Here is a 19,118-nt window from a genome sequence, read left to right as displayed (position 1 = left end):
ATCTTACGATCAATGATCTTACAAACTTAAAAACAATTATATGTAAGATTTCAATCTTAACAACCTTGGTTTTAATGATATCAGTTTTACCCATCTAAAACAAAACCTTTTTGAGAAACTTGTTATAAGAAGTGAGTTTTTCCAAATGAAATGTATTTCCCATATCTTAAACCTAGTAAGTAGACGAATCAAAACTAATATGAATTTATTAAAACTCACGTGAATAATAAAAATATTATTTGATCAAATCGAAGATGCATATGGTCTAATTAGCGGATTAAGGTCGCACTAAAAGCAAGTGATGAAAATCCTCTAAAGAAAGAAAATATGTTGGATTCTATGAAACAAAATATGAACATCCCTAGATATTCAGAACGCTTAACAAACAGAATAAAAATACAAAATAAGTGAACTTTAGAGTTTACACCATTGCACTTAAAGGTTTTGTATACCTTATGATCCTTTGAGTCCATTTGAATTAGATTCTTATCTGTTCATTATTCTTTAAATGTTTTCCCATTATATCAAGCAACATATATATCTCTTTCGTTTGTTGGTGGGATTTATCCCCTTTTCTGAATTCATATGCCACGTTATCAACTTCAATCGAACTACAACCTGGACTCTTCTTGATCTTCCTTTCTTTCATAATCTTTCTCAACTTAAACGCATCCCTAAATCTGTTTTCAGATGAATACAAATTCGACATAAGTATAAAAGCACCATCTTTATCTTTATCCATCATCTTATCTACTTTTTCCATCACCCTTTTTCCAATCTCAACATTCTTGTGGGTCCCACAAGCCGCTAGTAATCCCCCATAAATCAACCCATCAGGTTCTATATTCATATTTTGTATAAAATCCTCAGCTTCACTTAACAATCCAGCACGACCTAAAAGGTCAACCATACACCCATAATGCTCTTTTTGAGGTTTAATATTGTGGACTTTTAACATGTTTACAAAATGTTTGAATCCTTCTTTTACAAATCCACAATGTGCACAAGCCATTAGAACAGCTAAATATGTTACATCATTTGGTGTTATTCCTATTTTAGGCATCTCAGAGAAAAGTTTTAGTGCCTTTTGTCCTTCACCATGTATTGCAAACCCAAGTATCATGTTTGTGTATGTATAAACATCTTTATGTTTCATATTATTGAAAACATAAGTGGCTTTCTTTATGTCTCCACATTTTGTATACATATCTAAAAGTGCGTTTCCTATAAATCCATCTATTTTAATCCCGTTTTTGTTTATGTAAGAATGTACCCATTTACCTTGTTTGAGTGTTCCTAAATTAGCACAACAATTGAGAACACCAACTAGAGTGATATTGTCGGGTTTGACTTTTTGACTTTGCATCTTTTTGAAAACATTCATGGCAATCTTGAAGTTTCCTTGTTGAATTAATCCTAGTATTATCGAGTTCCAAGAAACAATGTTTTTCAAAGGCATTTTGTTGAAGAGATTAATGGCTAAAGTTGGATTACCACATTTGAGATACATATCAACTAAAGCATTACATATGTAGACATCGAAATTCAAATCATGATCATAGATATATTGATGCAGTTTTATACCAAGATTAATGTCTCTTAATTTTGCACATGATGAAATCAAGATCACCATTGTCATCTCATCTGCTCTAACACCTGCTTCACACATCTCATAGAACACTTGAATTCCTTTTTCTAAACAACCCCTTTTCACATAGCCTTGTATCAACGTGGTCCAAGTCACTAAGTCTCTTTCAGGACTTTCATCGAACACCTTCTGGGCGCTTTCCATAACACCACATGCAGCATAAAAACTAATCAATGTGTTCACAACATATAAATTCAACACAAACCCGTTTTTAACCACGTGTGAATGTATCTGTTCGCCTTCTCTCAATGCGTAAGAAAGCTTGCACGAGTTCAGGACATAAGGGTAGGTAAAACTATCCCCAATCAAGCCTTTCGCAAGCAAATCACTGTAAAACAACAATGCGAACAGAGGGTTTTGATTCGAATGATTGAATGATCTTATGACGATGTTATAGAGATCGATTTTTGGGTTCTCGAGTTTGTTGAAAAGAGAGTGGATGTAGGTGATATCAGGAACGTGGTTTGATGTTCTAGCAGAGATAGAGATGATTGTGGTGTACACCAATTGTTGGGTTTGGTGTGGTAATGTTGGAGATGTTTTGATGATGTAGGAATGGATTTGTTTGAGTTCTTTTAAGGATTTACAAGATTTAAGTTTGTGGATAATTGAGGAGTTTCTGGAAATGGTATCATGGGTAAGTGCGATGGAGGAAGATGAAGGTGAAGGTGTAATGATAGTTTCCATTTTAGAGAAGATTTTCATTTTCAGTGGATAACGATGATCAAAGGTTTTCAAAGATAAAGTTAGCGACATTTCATATGTTTTATAGGGTGTGAGATTGAGTTTGAAATATCTTGGTTTTTAAAAAGGTTTTTACTTTTTACATAAAAGTATCTGGTAAATTTGTGAGTTTTGAAATATTTTAGTGGTTTTCTAAAATATTTTTTTAACATGAAAGCCCCAACAATTTTTTTTTTTTTGTTCATTAAAACCATAAGTTTGCATTTTTTTTTTTTTTCCATTTTATCTTTTTGTTTAATTCTAGTTTATTAAAGTATAAATATTCAGTTTCAACTTTTTCTGATTCATCAAAGTCGTTAAATTTGGTATAAATGTTCAATTTACCTGTAAAGGGCAAAAAATATAAACTGAAAAAACAAATGCAAACTTGTGACTTTAATGAACCAAAAATCATTATATGTACAAAATATTACTTCTATTTCTTTATAAATACTAAAATTACATGTATATCAACCTCAAACTATAAACTAATATCTATATTCAAATTCATAATTTAATTATGTTTAAATTAATTTAATACTGTTTAAAAACTTATCTAGATATCAAAATTCTATATGATTGTACTAAAATACACTTCCTAAAGTAAAGATTAAAATTAAACCTAATTAAATATTACAAAACTTCCTACGCATCATTAACATTATGTCACCATTCTTTTATCATCACAACTATTAAGATCATTTCAACTGTCAATTAAACCCAATTCTCCTATTCTTCATTGCAACATGTATATCTCTTCTACATTCGATTAATTTTTATCCTACATTCTATTAATTTTTACATATGATTAATTGTTGGTAAATGAAATTATGCATAGCGACATTTGGTGTAATCTTTTTTGCACTTGACCTGTTTTATAATCTTTTCTACACAGGAACCTGTTTTGCGATTTTTTTTTTCATATATGGACCATTTCTGTAATCTCTTTTTCTGCAGAGAGACATTTTCAGTAATTAAGTAGGGACTATTTCTGTATAAAAAATATTGCACAGGGACCTGTTCCATAATCTTTTTCTGCATAAAGACCTTTCCTGTAATATTTGTGTTGCATATGGACCTTTGGTTCCACCTAAATGGAATTTAATGGTCCACATTTTTGAACCATTTCAATATTACACAAATAAATGAAATCAATAAATGAACGTAACATGCAATCGTATACAAATAAATGAAATCATACACAAATAAATTAAAGTAACGTTGTTGGTGTCATTGAGACTTTTCTTAAAATTGGATTTTCAATTTCCTTTTTTTTTAACATCCTACTTTCATTTCTTCCTATAGCATCAAATACAATTTTCATGATAACAATTTTTTTTTACTATCGAATTTCTCCTGCATCTCACTGGTGCATCTTCCTAATTTCAACAACAAATAACAAAATTATAATTAATAAGAGAGCAAAAAAAAAAAAAAAAAAAAAAAAAAACTACAACAATATAGACTCTTATGCTTGTAATCACAAGAGTGCAAATGTAATAGAATTAATGACTTACTTATCCAATAACTTATGTATTTTTATCAATTTATGCAACAAAACAAAATCTATTACCAATTTATGTGGTCACCTTTCAATTTCTTGCCAATTCGTTACCAATTTATGCAACAAAAATCGACCCCTTACCAATTAGTAAATCTATAAATGAATAATAAAAAATTGTAACAAATTTACACGTTGATGCATAAATTTGTAAGAAATCCACTTCGTTGCACAAATTAGTCATTAATAAAAGCCCAATATCATCAAGTTTCCCTCACAAAAATTGAAATTAAATATCTTGAATTATGTTTTGAATTAGGTAAAGTGTTTCAAAATTCTATTTTGAGATTTCCAAAGTGCTATAAATATATATTCCAAAAAAAAAAAAAGTCTTTAAAACACATACCAGACAACACATTTGAGGTGGTGCTACTGCTACCTACGAGCCATTGCCGCCACAATTCCACCAAACACAACCCCGATGGTGGTTGCAGCAATGCCTATGCCAATTACACCATCTGCATATATATGCAATTTTACAAAAATATAAGCCAAAAACAAAAATATAATACATAAAATTGTTTAAAAGAAATATACTTTCAATTATTTGTGTATTATATTTATACCCATATTCTGTTAAGTGTTTAACTAAAAAACTACATTTTCTACCTAATTACAAAAATCACAAAATGCTATTCTAATGATGAGGATGAGAAGGGTATTAACGTCTTTTTGTGATTTTTGCAAGAAATATGTAGAAAATGTCGTTTTTTAGTTAAACACTTAAGTGCTATTTGTTTTTTTGAAGCGAAAATGCATAAAGTCTGCGAACCACCTCTGCAACTCTCTGTGGCACAAGAAGTGGACTAAACGGCTGCAACATTTAATAAAAAGTCTGTTTGTTTTTTAACGTCTGCAGACTATTGCAGTAAGTTAAAATAAGGTATGAAGAAGTTTAAAGCAGTTGGTCTACTGCTGCGCCACGCAACACACGCGCAGCAATTTTTAAGTCAGAAGTTTTCTTAAAAGCAAACAGCTGCGAAGTGCCAAGTGCTGCGCGCCGCAACAATAAGTGGTTTAAAATGGTTTTTTACAAAAAACAAACAGCCCCTTAACCAATATATGGGAAGTCAAAGGAGACAATAAATGGAAGATGAAAATGAAAATGAAAATCATCAAACCTTTTTTAATATGGTCTTCAATTGTTCTTTTCAGATTCAATGCCTGCATCCAGTTGGGTGCTATCTATAAAAAAAATATATCAATCACTAACAAGTTTAAATTAAAAAAAAAATAGCAATGTATTTTCATTGATTTATTTTTATTATTTTATCAAAGCATCATATTAAAAGAAAGCACAACACCTCAATAACAAAAAATTGAAAGCACAATATTGAAAGTTCGAAACAATAAAAAATGAAAAATTAGACCTCCAAGCAGCGATCAACAAGTTGTCTACTTTTAGAGTAATCACCACTTCTATAATATCCAACAGCAAGTAGATACATCTTTTCTCTTGTTTGTAATGGGCTATTAGTATCCACCAATGAAGCTGAAACAACCAATAAAAATTAAAATCCATTATATTAAACATTTTTTTTTTATTTATATTTTTCCAACATTCAACTTTTTGTTTTGTTTAAATTAAAGTTGAGAACAAAACTCATGTGTTCACCTTCAAGCATTGCTATCCCACGTTGTACATCTTCGGGTCTCCTTGAATGAACAAGAGCCCATGATAAACGCATGTGACACTCATGTTTTAGTTCATCTTTAGAACCTTTTTCAGCTTCATTAACCTCACGCTCACAACCCTGTTTTATAAAATTGATTATTGAAATTATTATGTTACAATACACATGAAATTATTAATTATGCTTAAATTAAATTTCTATTATACAAAAACGAAAAATTATTGAGAGAAAACATCGGGAACAAACGCCATTGGATCTGTTAAACATTAAAATACATGTGTGCAACAATTAATCCAAAATTAAATTGTTAAGGAAATTCAGTTTTGGATGATGAAATGTAATTTGTGTTATTAGGGATAGGGTTTAATAGGAATTTGTTAAGGGATAAATGCTTACAACGACGATGTCGGAATCGCACCAAGGAATCTGATCACCGCCTGAGAAGAAGTCGCCTACGGACTCAAAGAACCTTCCGATCTTCGCTTCCATGAATTCCTTTCCGGTGCTAAGGAATTTACGAAAAAAATAAAAAGAAAATATGCATCTCTCACCTTGTCCTCGAGTTTATATATATATATATATATATATATATATATATATATATATATATATATATATATATATATATATATATATATATATATATATATATATATATATATATATGGGAAGAGTGAATATAATCTTAAGAGTATCTAAGCTTAGGTACCCAAACTTACCATGTTTTTCCATAAATTTAATTTTCAATTATAATATATATAGCTTAGTAGGTGTTCGGCAAAATATGTAATATAAGAGGAAGATGATAATGAAATTTCAAAAATATTTAAAGTAAATCAAGTTAGAGGTTGAAATTTAATAACATTATAATGAATATATCAAACGAAAATGATTAATTATGATAAGTTTGGATACCTAAGCTCATAAACTCTTAAGGGTATATTCACTTTTTCATATATATATATATATATATATATATATATATATATATATATATATATATATATATATATATATATATATATATATATATATATATATTAAAATTGAGTTAAAAGATGAATAATGAACTTCTGTTTTTTTTTTTGGCAAAAATGGCCCTTCAATTATATAATTATATTAAAGTTGTGCATCAATAATAGTGAACTGGTCAAGTTTTGGAAGAAATGGTCATTTGATTACAGCCTATAATGCACTTTGAGATTATTTTTCTTACATGGGTGTTTTATGGAATTACTAGCTTTCTGTGTACACGTGTTGTTCATTGCTGCTGTTGTTTCACTGTATTTTATGTTTATCTTACCGTGTTTTTTAATCTATGGTATATCTCTTCTAGCAGCTTCCATCATTTTCCATTATTGGGTTTCTTCCACACACAAATTGAACTCATACGAGTTCTGAGTTTCCGATTATACCACCGAAGAGTGAAGTCGATCGATCGTTGAGTTCGCTTATATCACTCTGCCATAGCTGACGCCGCTTACTCCGGCTCCGCCACAGAACACTCCGATGAGTCTGCCTCCACCACTATAGAGGTCGGCGAGCCCTAATTTTGTGCAGGTCTACTTCGACCCCGCACACATCCACACTCATCTTATCGATCTTAACCCATCGACTTCCAAGGCCTCAGACCATTCTTCTTCACGCTTCCACTGCCTCTATGTGTCATCCCTTTTCTGCTCCACCGCCTCCTGATGTTACAAGCTGAAGTCAATCCTTTCGATCACCACGATCGTCAGCACCACCACATCATTGGTTCTATCCTCCATTATTAACGCCTTTGATCTGGCCTTCATGCTTGCTTTTTTCTACATTGTCGGCGGTTGTTGATTGGATGGGTTGTTTTGGAAGCAGCTAAGTAGCATTGGTCACTGTCAGATATAGAGATGGAGGGCAGGGAATCTGTATGCCTATGCCTGTTGTAACCATGTTCAAATCCTGTTGGTAATCTTATGACTCCTATTTCCATTGGATTTTAGGGTTCCATTTGTCTGATTGTTTAATGGGTTAATTTTTTTTGTTGAATCTCTGTAAAAAGCATGTCATTTTATTGTGAGAAAGATGGAGTTTGATCATATGGTCATAAAGGGATGTGGAGAACAAGACGGTGAACCATGAATACAGGACAAGGTAAAGACGATCTGTCAGATTTGATTTTAGATTATGCAATTATGATAATGAATATATTTACTAATTGTTTTTTATTGATTTTCTTTCATGGATGAATGAAATAGAAAACAACTTCTGAAACATTGGTAACTAAAGTTATGGGACCCTAGAACTCAACAAATTGATGAGATATATGCTTACTACGGAACAAAGGTAAATACGGATTAATGTTTTACATAATTACATTAATTGCCTAATTTATTAATGTTTATGTTAAATGTTTATCTTATACATTGCAACACATTCAACTAAGATAAGCGGGTCCTAAGACTTGATGTCACTTGAAGTTGTTTATGTTTCTCTCTCTGAATCATTTACGCTTTAAAAAATCAATAAATAAAAATTCCTATTTTTTATAAATTACATCATCTTCGCAAAATATGCACCGAAAAAGCCATTTTGTGAAAAGAAAATTTTATTCGAGAGATAGATGGCGTTTTGTTAAGGTTTTAAGTTTGCAAAAGTTGTTACCTTAATGGCTGAACCATTTATTGTGGAAAATGGCTTTTAGATTTCGATGGAATTGGAATTTCAGATTCCATTCCATTATGTGTTTTGGAATTCAATTCCATAAGAATTTGTCGACTTCGTGTTTGATAAGTTGAATATTCTTAAAGGAGGGCATTTATGAACCGGTGTTGAGCTTCTCATAAAAAGCTTAACCTCCATGATCAATTTCATTGTAGTTAAGGTTATATGTGATTACAAGAGTTGGAAATGAAAAGGATATGGATTTGTGCATTTTTTTTTTGTTTTTTTTCATTAATTTATTTTAATTTAAATTATGTGCATCATGAAGTTGTTGAATGAATCTTAAGGTATTTAGAGTTTACATACAACTGTTGAAAATATAGTTTACTTTAATTTTCAAGAACTATCTGGGTTTACTGTTGCATTTACAAGTGACACAAAGTGTTATTCATTTCGTTGGAGAAGATAGATCATTAATGCTTTTAGATCATTTAAACCCTCATAAGAATGGAAACAACTCAAATCTGTCTTTTTTGTCCATTTTTTACACAAACACCCGAACATATGTTGGGGGTTGATTTTGAAATTAATAACCATGCCTTTAAAATTTCCAAAGTTGACCTTCATTACAAAGCACTTATGCTTAAAAATTCTAATTATATACTTTTAATTCTCATCTTTTATAGTTAGTAAATCAGATAGATCATTCCATGAATTCAGTTTATACTTTATATTGAGGAAAACTTGGTGTTCATGTTGCAAAAACACAACATTTAATGAATGGCCTTCACTGGGCAGTCATTGACTAAAACCCTGGTCATAATCAAACCCCGCGGAGCGGGGTACCCCAACTAGTTTTAATTAATCAAATACATAGTACTTAGGGTAAATAGCATAAAAGACACTCAGTTTACACCAAAATTTTAATTTGACACAGTGTTTTTTTTTTCAAATTTGACACTGTGTTTTCCAATTTGTTACCATTCTGACATATTGACCAGTCAACTAGGTTACATGCTGATGTGGCATGATAACATGTCAGTTTTGATGATGTGTCAAAATTGAAATTTTTATTCAGAAAAAACACTAAGTTTTCACTTTTTTTTTTATTTTGACATTAAGTTTAATTTTTTCTTTCAATTTTGACACTATGTTTTTTTGTTCCAAATCGAACATCATTTTTTCCAATTTTATTCAATATTGTCAATTTTTTATTTGAAACCGTAAAAATATTTTTTTAATACATTTAAACAGTATTAATAAGTTTTTTCAATTAAAAACCATAGTTTTGTTTTGTATAAATACAAGATTTTTTTTACATTCAAACCATAATTTTATATATAAATATGTATTAGTTATATAAAAACCGTATTTTATATTAAATATGAATAAGTTTGGAGGTTTAGAGGCATGTAGTAGATCAAAACATGGATGTCAAGTTTGCAACCCATGAAATTTTTGCATCTTATTAGAAGCTTATAGTTAGTTTGATTCTCATGATATAACTAATGTATATTTATACATTATGCTTTGAATAAAAATAAAAAAAAATAAAAACCTTGCATTTAAATAAAAATATGGTTTTAAACAGAAAAATATATTTATATGGTGTAAAATGTAATAAAAAAATATATTTATATGGTTTCAAATGGAAAATGGTCAAAACTGAACAAAATTTGATAAATGGTGTTCGATTTGGAACAAAAAAACATAGTGTCAAAATTGAAAGAAAAAATTAAATTTAGTGTCAAAATCGAAAAAAAGTGAAAACGTAGTGTTTTTTGTAGAAAAAAAATTCAATTTTGACACGTCATCATATCATGTCAGCATGCTACATCATCAAAATCGACACGTCATCATGCCATGTCAGCATGTAACTTGGTTGACCGGTCAATTGGTATGGGCCACCCCACAGTCTTACAACACTCGTATCTTGCCATGACCACCACCTATGGTCTTACCGTTCATCTACCAGTCTACTCATACTCACCTTGAGTCGAACACGCTCTAGACTATGCTCCCAATCAGGTGCCCGGGTCACGCTTAGGACCTCAACCTAGATCCATATATATATATATATATATATATATATATATATATATATATATATATATATATATATATATATATATGTCTGCTATACATCACTAAGAAGACGCTAACCAATGGTTGAAATTTTCCTGAACTCCCAACTCACACAATCCTCAATCCAGATGGCCACTTGGGCCGCCTTCGTTCCCGACGGGGATGTGAAACTCATCCTAGTTTACGCCTGATTCCGCTCCCAGAATCTGAACGGTTCTCCCTGATAGCTTCATTTTATTTACTTTTTTTTTTATTTATTTTAGTACATTTCATTCGCATTTTAGTTAACTTCCATGCATATTTTCCCTTTTGTTATTTTTATGACCATTTCGGGGTACTTTCTAGTTTTTTGAGCATTATTGCAGATTTTCTTGGAAACTAGCGGCGCGACACTCTTAGGAAGCGATTGGGCTTGAAGGGAATTGGGGATTTCGTGCTTGATGTCTATGAAGGTGATTCATGGGGTGGACTTGTCAATTACTTGATGGCTTGGAAGAATTGAGCTTTAAATTTGAAAGACGCGGGAGAATTCTTGAGTATGCAAGATCAATCTTTGGGAGTTTGCGGAAGTTTTGAGTGATGTGGATAGACAAATTGGGCTTTAATTGAAGAAATATTGAAGAAAAAATGGGCTAGGAGCTTATTGGATTCGAACTGGGCCAATGGATTAGCTGTGGGGGCCTAAAACTTGAAGAAGCCCAAAAATGCCGACAGTACCCGCTGCCCGCGTAAGATTCCCCGCGGTCCGCGTGGATTCCTGACAAGGGCAATTTCGAGATTTTATCTAGAGCTCTATATTGGGAAGGTTGGTGTGCCTCTTCAGCCTTATCTTGAAGGTCCGATTTTGATACTTTCTCTCTGGAGTTTGGAGCACTTTTGGAGGCCAAGAACACTTGAAGAATATCTTCTTTTCATCTTGAATCTTGTCAAATGTTTGGTACAATCTTATCTAACTTTGTTCATTTGATTTTAGCCATGCTTGGCTAAACAAATCTTGGTTGATTTCTTGTTGAATCCTTTGAACTTTTGTTGAATGTTGAAGAATCCATGAACTTGTTCTTAAATCTTTATGGAAATGTTTTGTGTTTTATCATATTATCACTACTAGTATGTTTTTATTCATGAGTTTAAATGTGTTTGTGGTGATTAGTTGGCTAATTTCTTGATGAAGTAAAGGATCCTCAAATTAGCAAGCAACAAATGATTCTTGTGTTGTTTTTGCTTCACACAATCATAAAAACATTTTCTCCAACATGGTAGTGAACGCAATTGACTCCTCTTGGATTTGGTGACTTTTTGGTTCTTAATTCTAGTTGACTTTCACTAATTACATGCTATTTGGAATTAGTGACTTTGACTAAGGAAATTGTTATGAGCTTTTCTAGCCATTTCAATAATTAAGAAAAGTCTAGGTAATCTCAAGCTCCTTGGATTACTATAGCCAAATTAAAGATTTAAATCAAAGCATTGCACCATTGGATTCTAATGATATGTTCACCAAAAGTCAAAGTGAGGAAACTTTAAGTCAACCATCTCTCCCTTATTGATTTTACATCAAACTCTTATTTTTGTTGCATTTGTCTATTTAAATCATAGTTAACTCTAGTTTGTTTCAAGTATTTCAAAACACCAAAACCCCCCGTTTTATTTTTATTGTCATATTACAAGTATTTTTACAAAGCAATTTTTCATAGAGTTATAAATTGAAGCAATCTCCGTGGATTCGATCCCTTTACCACTATACACTATTTTAGTGTGTAATATTTAGGGTTATTATTTGTGTTGGCCTCGACAACCACCAAATTTTTGGCGCCGTTGCCGGGGACTGGTTTATTTTTAATCAATTTGTTTCTCTATGCCCAGATCTCAGCGTACAGGTGACTTGATTTACAACCCAGAAATCGAAAAAGAAGCAAGGCGTTTGGCGAAGGAAAAACGAGTTAAATGTGGTCAAACTTCTAACCCCCACGGGGACTCGGAGGTTGAAACCGCTTCATTAAGTGATATAGAACCCGATTCTAGTCCCGACCCTCGCCAAGAAATTCCCGAAACACCGCCCCTACAACAAAATCCACCCATTATTGAACCAATTGAAATGGCGGACGGAGGAGAAGTTCCCGAAAGAACTTTGAGGCAAATGATGGAGACCGATGTTACACAAACTCCAACCGGTATCAATTACCCAGTTTTGGAAGGAGGCTCGGAGTTAAAATCAAGTTTAGTCCATCACCTACCAACTTTTCATGGATTGGAGAATGAAGACCCTCATAATTATTTGAAGATGTTCCACATTATTTGCATTAGCATGAAGCCACAAGGGTCAACCGATGACCAAATCAAGCTAAGGGCATTCCCCTTTTCATTGGCCGATAGAGCAAAAGATTGGTTATTCTATCTTCCACCGGGGTCGATCAACTCATGGACCGACATTGCAAGAGCTTTCCTTGATAAATTATATCCCGCCTCAAGAGTCTCAAGTCTTAGAAATGAGATTTGTGGAATCCGCCAAGGTCAAAATGAGACTTTCCATGATTATTGGGAAAGGTTCAATAACTTGTGCTATAGTTGCCCACAACACCAAATTCCGGAACAACTCCTCATTCAACACTTCTATGAGGGATTGTTGCCAATGGAGAGAAGACTATTTGATGCCTCAAGTGGTAGAGATGTCTTTAGTAAAACCCCACAACAAACAAGACAACTTTTCAACACCATAGCCGCAAATTCACAACATTTTGGCCCTCGCCAAGACATAAAGAGAGACACACAACACAAAGCCAATGAAGTGGGAACATCGAATCTTGAGTCTCAAATAAAATATCTAACATCCGTCGTCCAAAAGCTAGCCATGGGACAAAATCCACAAGTGATGGTTTGTGGAATATGTGTAACAATGGGACATCCTACGGATATGTGTCCCATCCTTCAAGAAGATGCGGAGCATGTGAATGCCACGGGAGAGTTCCAAAACTACCACAACAAACCATCCAGGTACCCAAATGCATATGATTCAAGTTGGAAGCCAAATCCCAACGTGAGCTACAACCCAAGACCATTACCTCACAATGCGTTGGTTAGACCGTCCTATCCACCACCACAACCTCAATACCAACATCAACAACCACACTATCAACCCAAACCGCACCCTCCACATCATCATCAACAACCTTCTCAATCTCAACCAAGTAGCTCCGGAATGTCTCTTGAAGACATTGTCAAATCTCTAGCCACTAGTACCCAACAATTCCAAAAAGAGACAAGGACTAGTATCTCCAACCTTGAAGCACAAATGGGAGATATAGTTACATCTATAAGCAAGTTGGAATCCCGTGGTAAACTCCCTTCTCAAACCGAAAAGAACCCAAATGTCAATGTGGTGACCGTGAGAAGTGGAAAACAAGCCGGAGAAAGTATTTCAAAGAAGAAGCCAAAGGAAGAAGAGGAAGAAATAGAGATCATTCCTATTGAAGAACCTACAGTCAAGAACGATGCACAAGCCGGAGTTCCAAAGAAGTCTACCCCTCTAGTAACACCAATAGCCACTCAACCACCGTTCCCCTCCCGACTTGCAACTTCAAAGAAGAATATGGAGGAGAAAGAGATTTTGGACACCTTCCGAAAGGTGGAAGTAAACATCCCTCTACTTGATGCGATCAAGAAAATTCCGAGATATGCAAAGTTCTTGAAAGAACTTTGCACCAACAAGAGGAAGTTGAAGGGAAATGAGAAAATTTTGATGAATGAAAACGCATCCGCGGTTTTACAAAGGGAACTTCCACCCAAATGCAAAGATCCCGGAATGTTCACGGTTCCTTGCAAGATTAGAGATGTCACTTTGAGTAGTGCTATGCTTGATCTTGGTGACTCTATCAATGTCATACCCTATTTGGTGTATGAATCATTGAATGTCGGACCCTTAAGTGAAACCGGTGTCATAATCTCTCTTGCGGATAAATCAAGTGTCTTTCCTTGAGGTGTTTTGGTAGATGTCCTAGTGCAAGTGAACCAATTGGTCTTCACGGCGGATTTCTATGTGATTGATCCAGATGAGAAAGTGTCCTCCAAATTGGATCTAATCTTGCTTGGGTGACCGTTTTTGAAGATGGCTAGGACGAAGATCGATGTGTATGCAGGAAGTTTGACAATGGAGTTTGATGGTGAAACAATAAGTTTTAATATTTATGATGCCATGAGATATCCTAGTGATGTTTCATCTTTGTAATTTGTTGATGTTGTCGAGCCACTTACTCAAGAATTGTTCGAGTTATCTAACAGTGATATATTGGAGATGATCTTAAGCAAAGGATTTGATTGTGGGAAGCTAGCCGAGCAATTAAAGCTTTATTCTTTGGATCCGGAAGTTGAGAAGCTGGTAAATAAAATGGAGATGAAGAAATCCACAAGATTAGATGTCAAGCAAGTTGAATTGCCCCCAACTCATACAAAATTGCCCCCATCCCTTGTTCAACCACCTGAATTTGAATTGAAGGTCTTACCTAAACACTTAAAGTATGCCTATTTGGGAAAGAATGAAACCCTTCCAGTTATCATTTCAACTCACTTAACCGAATTTGAAGAAGAACAACTCGTCAAGGTGTTGAAGGAGCATAAAGAAGCCATGGGATGGACGATTGCGGATATCAAGGGATTGAGCCCCTCCACTTGTATGCACAAGATCTTAATGGAGGATGAATGCAAGCCGAGACGGGACGCACAAAGAAGGTTGAATCCGCCAATGATGGAAGTGGTCAAGAAAGAGATTTTGAAGCTCCTAGATGCAGGGATGATCTATCCAATCTCGGATAGCAAGTGGGTGAGCCCGGTGCAAGTCGTTCCAAAGAAGACAGGAATCACGGTGGTCGAGAACAACAAAGGTATGATGGTCCCCACCCATATGCAAAACGGGTGGAGAGTATGTATTGACTACCGCAAACTCAATGCAAGCACACAAAAAGATCATTTCCCATTGCCTTTCACTGACCAAATGTTAGAAAGGTTGGCCGGGAAATCCCATTATTGTTGTCTAGATGGGTACTCTGGTTTTCACCAAATCCTGGTGGCACCGGTGGACCAAGAAAAGACAACTTTTACATGTCCATTTGGCACTTTCGCATACCGTAGAATGCCATTCGAATTGTGTAATGCCCCGGCCACTTTCCAACATTGTATGGTTAGTATCTTTTCGGAATATGTTGAAAACATAATTGAGGTTTTTATGGATGATTTCACGGTATATGGCAACTCTTTTCAAGAATGTTTGACCAATCTCACAAAAATTTTAAAAAGATGCATTGAAACAAACTTGGTTTTGAATTTTGAGAAATGTCATTTCATGGTGAGTCAAGGTCTCATTTTGGGTCACATTGTGTCTAAAAAAGGAATTGAGGTAGATAAGGCCAAAATTGATGTTATTCAAAGCTTACCTTACCCGACCTGTGTTCGGGAAGTTCGTTCTTTTTTGGGCCATGCAGGTTTCTACCGAAGGTTCATCAAGGATTTTTCAAAGATAACAAGACCAATGTGCCAACTCTTACAAAAGGAGGTTGATTTTGAGTTCAACGAGGCGTGCAAAGAAGCTTTTGACAAGCTCAAAGAGTTTCTTACATCCGCTCCCATCATGCAAGCACCAAATTGGGATCTTCCCTTTGAGATCATGTGTGATGCAAGCAACTATGCGATAGGCGCCGTTTTGGGTCAAAAGAACGGGAGGGCCTCCCATGTGATCTATTATGCATCAAGGACACTAGACATTGCTCAAAGCAACTACTCTACCAGGGAGAAGGAGCTATTGGCCATAGTGTTTGCTTTGGAGAAGTTTCGGCAATATCTACTTGGCACCAAAGTCATAGTGTATTCGGATCATGCAGCTCTCAAGTACTTGATGACAAAGAAAGATGCAAAGCCGAGACTCATTCGGTGGATCCTACTGTTACAAGAATTTGACTTGGAAATCCGGGACAAGAGCGGGTGCGAGAACCTCGTGGCCGATCATCTAAGCCGGATCACTTCAAATGAAACTCCTCTCCCGTTGCGGGATGAGTTTCCGGATGAGCATCTCTTTTCCCTTACTCAATCTATTCCTTGTTATGCCGATACCGTTAACTTTTTGGTCACAAAAAGGTATCCCGACACATTCATACGTGCTCAAAAAGAAAAGTTGAAAAATGATGCAAAATATTATTTGTGGGATGAGCCTTATTTGTGGAAACATTGTCCCGATCAAATCATTAGGCGATGTGTACCCCAACAAGAGCACCAATCCATTTTGCAATTTTGTCATGAATTCGCTTATGGGGGACACTTCGGACCCAGCCGGACTTTGATAAAAGTCATTGAGTGTGGATTATTTTGGCCAACCATGTCACGCGATTGTTATATGTTTTGCAAAAGTTGTGAGTGGTGCCAAAGGACGGGAAACATTTCGCATAAGAACCAAATGCCCCAAAATCCAATCCTTGTTTGTGAAATTTTTGACGTATGGGGGATTGATTTCATGCGCCCATTTCCCCTCTCATTTGGCAACGTTTATATTTTACTCGCGGTTGACTATGTTTCTAAATGGGTTGAAGCCAAAGCCACAAGATCGGACGATGCCAAAACGGTTATTGAGTTTTTAAGGTCTAATGTTTTTGCGAGGTTTGGTGTGCCTAGGGCTTTGATTAGTGATAAAGGGACACACTTTTGCAACAAAATGATGGAGGCTCTATTGAAGAAGTACCACGTGACCCATCATGTCTCTACACCCTATCACCCTCAAAAGAATGGTCAAGCGGAGGTTTCGAATCGTGAAGTGAAGTCTATTCTAGAGAAAACAGTGAATCTGACAAGGAAGGATTGGAGTTTGAGACTTGACGATGCCTTATGGGCCTATCGGACTCCGTACAAGACCCCGATAGGAACGTCCCCGTTTAGGTTGGTCTTTGGAAAGCCATGTCATCTTCCCGTCAAGTTAGAGCACCGTGCATTTTGGGCGGTCAAGCAATGCAACTTCAACATTGACTAGGCGAGAAGGCATAGGAAACTTCAACTCCAAGAGTGTGACAACTGCCAATTCAGGTCATTCTTGGACTCATGCATCTTTATAATAACCATTCATGCACAACATGCCATGACCTAGTAGTATAAATTAGGTCAAAAATCTTGCATAAACTAGGATCCAACTAAGGTCTAGGACTAATATACTTGATACTTACAATTCTAGTAAGTTGCTTAGCTACAATAGGAAATGCCAATACTATAATTAGAATAAAGCTTCAAGCTTTGTTATAATTGAAATAGGGTATAAAACTCTAAAAAAATAAATTAAAACATTCTAATTATACTTCAACATGTTGTTGAATATCAAACAATATTCCAAAAACCCTAAAGAGCCAAAAATCCAAAGTTATAAATTATAAAGCTTAAAAACTTTATAAAATTTGGCTATAAACTTCCTAATATCAAATTTTATTAATCAAATTATGGATTATACCAATGAACTAGAAATATAAATTACAAGTATTAATCATAAATTATTTGTTGAAAACAAGATTTTTAAATAAATCAAATTGCTTAATAAACATTTTATAAAAATGAATATTTTTATATAAAATATAGGAGGGAAGTTTATAAAGTTTAAATTTTAGGAGAGAGGAGGCCAAAATGCATGCAAAAACCAGCCATCACCTCTCCCCATGCCCTCTCTCTTCCCCAAAACACAATCATTAAGCTTAAACCCTTACTCCACCTCTTCCCTCTTCACTCTCTCACTTCACTCTCTTCACACACTTCACTCTCTTCTTCCCTCTCTCTAAACTCACGAAAATCCTCTCAATTCTCTGCAAAATTTCGAGATTGTGAAGCCCTTGAAGTGTTCTTACTTCTCTCAAGGTCAAAACCAAGGTAAACAACAACATCTTCTTCCATAGTTTCATGGTTAAACCTCTTTTTCTTCTTAGTCTTCTCTACTTTTCGGATTCTATGCCTTTCCATGGCTAGAAATCTTTATTCTCCCCTTGTGGTTTGTAGATTCTCACCATAACACAATGCATGTGTTAGAGATGGTGAAAATCCGGGATCAAACCCATGCAAGGAGTGGAAAAGATGCACATATGATCATGTGACATCAAAACCTAATATTTCATGTTCTTCTCCATTTCTTTTGTGTTCATGCATGAACAAAAGCATTTAAACCATTTATAGTACATCTTGGATGCTCATTCATTCCATGCATGTGTTAGGAATCGGGCCTTACCAAAGACATGCATGATGTTCTTGTTGAAATACCCTAATAATGCACACAAGCAAACATGCAATCTGCCAGATTACTTTGTTCGACTTTGAACAGTCATAACTCAGTCATTTCTTAACCAAATCATGATATTCTTTTTGTATTGGTTAGTTCCACGAGTTAACTTTCAAACGCAACTGGTCTCACTGTAAAATATTAAATATCCGATTTTTAAAAGATTTTACAAAAAGGTTGCGCATACAGCTCTTTTTCTGTGATTACTATTTTTATCTTGCTTAAACAATGGCCTTAAACCCAACCATAAATCTGAGGAAAAATACCTTAGAAACTTAACATATCTAGTGAATTATGGTTGAAATTTCGTGGCTTAAAACCTCACTGAACGGGCTACACAAATTCATGAACTTCAACCACATTTACACTTCATGCATTATTGCATGCAACTTTTCTTAAATTGTTTGGAATCATTACCCTCATTTCTTTTCTGAATACATTTTTTTACATTTTTCCTTTTGAAAGCCCTTGCATGCATGAGATAATCTGGAAAATTTCAAGAGCTTTTGTTATTTCTTTGATTTATTAGAATTATTGCTAAAA

The 19,118-nt window shown here is 34.5% G+C and overlaps 1 protein-coding gene, 1 long non-coding RNA gene and 1 pseudogene across 3 annotated transcripts; 1 reads left to right on the top strand and 2 right to left on the bottom strand.

The window, feature by feature from the left end:
* Window positions 1-378: 378 nt before the first annotated feature.
* On the bottom strand, window positions 379-2,495 carry LOC145030913 (pentatricopeptide repeat-containing protein At1g08070, chloroplastic pseudogene; annotated as a pseudogene).
* Window positions 2,496-3,581: 1,086 nt separating this feature from the next.
* On the bottom strand, window positions 3,582-6,127 carry LOC145030912 (mitochondrial fission 1 protein A-like). Of its 2 annotated transcripts, none has more exons than XM_078979362.1 (6): window positions 5,963-6,127; window positions 5,548-5,686; window positions 5,303-5,424; window positions 5,054-5,117; window positions 4,279-4,390; window positions 3,582-3,750 (listed from the first exon to the last, which is right to left on the bottom strand). In XM_078979362.1, exons 1-5 carry the CDS (start codon window positions 6,053-6,055, stop codon window positions 4,308-4,310), a joined length of 501 nt encoding a protein of 166 aa, XP_078835488.1. In that variant the 5' UTR covers window positions 6,056-6,127; the 3' UTR covers window positions 3,582-3,750; window positions 4,279-4,307. The 2 variants fall into 2 exon arrangements, with proteins under 2 accessions (XP_078835488.1, XP_078835489.1); XM_078979363.1 differs by having other exon boundaries at window positions 3,582-3,746.
* Window positions 6,128-6,946: 819 nt separating this feature from the next.
* On the top strand, window positions 6,947-9,412 carry LOC145028853 (uncharacterized). Its single transcript, XR_013676213.1, has 3 exons — window positions 6,947-7,510; window positions 7,605-7,696; window positions 7,801-9,412. It is a non-coding gene; the product is annotated as an uncharacterized LOC145028853 (long non-coding RNA).
* Window positions 9,413-19,118: the final 9,706 nt, after the last annotated feature.

This window comes from Lactuca saligna, chromosome 2 (genome assembly GCF_052625555.1).
Source record: "Lactuca saligna cultivar CGN05327 chromosome 2, ASM5262555v1, whole genome shotgun sequence".
Taxonomy (NCBI): domain Eukaryota; kingdom Viridiplantae; phylum Streptophyta; class Magnoliopsida; order Asterales; family Asteraceae; genus Lactuca; species Lactuca saligna.
The sequence above is the reverse complement of the archived record's forward strand: the minus strand, read 5'-3'. Positions and strand labels throughout refer to the sequence as shown.

Excerpts from the sequence above, each read along its gene's own strand:
- LOC145030912 (XM_078979362.1), bottom strand. The coding sequence starts at position 6,055 with ATGGAAGCGAAGATCGGAAGGTTCTTTGAGTCCGTAGGCGACTTCTTC. Across the intron at positions 5,687-5,962 it reads GCGATTCCGACATCGTCGTT|GGTTGTGAGCGTGAGGTTAA; the intron begins GTAAGCATTTAT and ends TTTATAAAACAG. Across the intron at positions 5,118-5,302 it reads TTGTTGATCGCTGCTTGGAG|ATAGCACCCAACTGGATGCA; the intron begins GTCTAATTTTTC and ends TTTTTTTTATAG.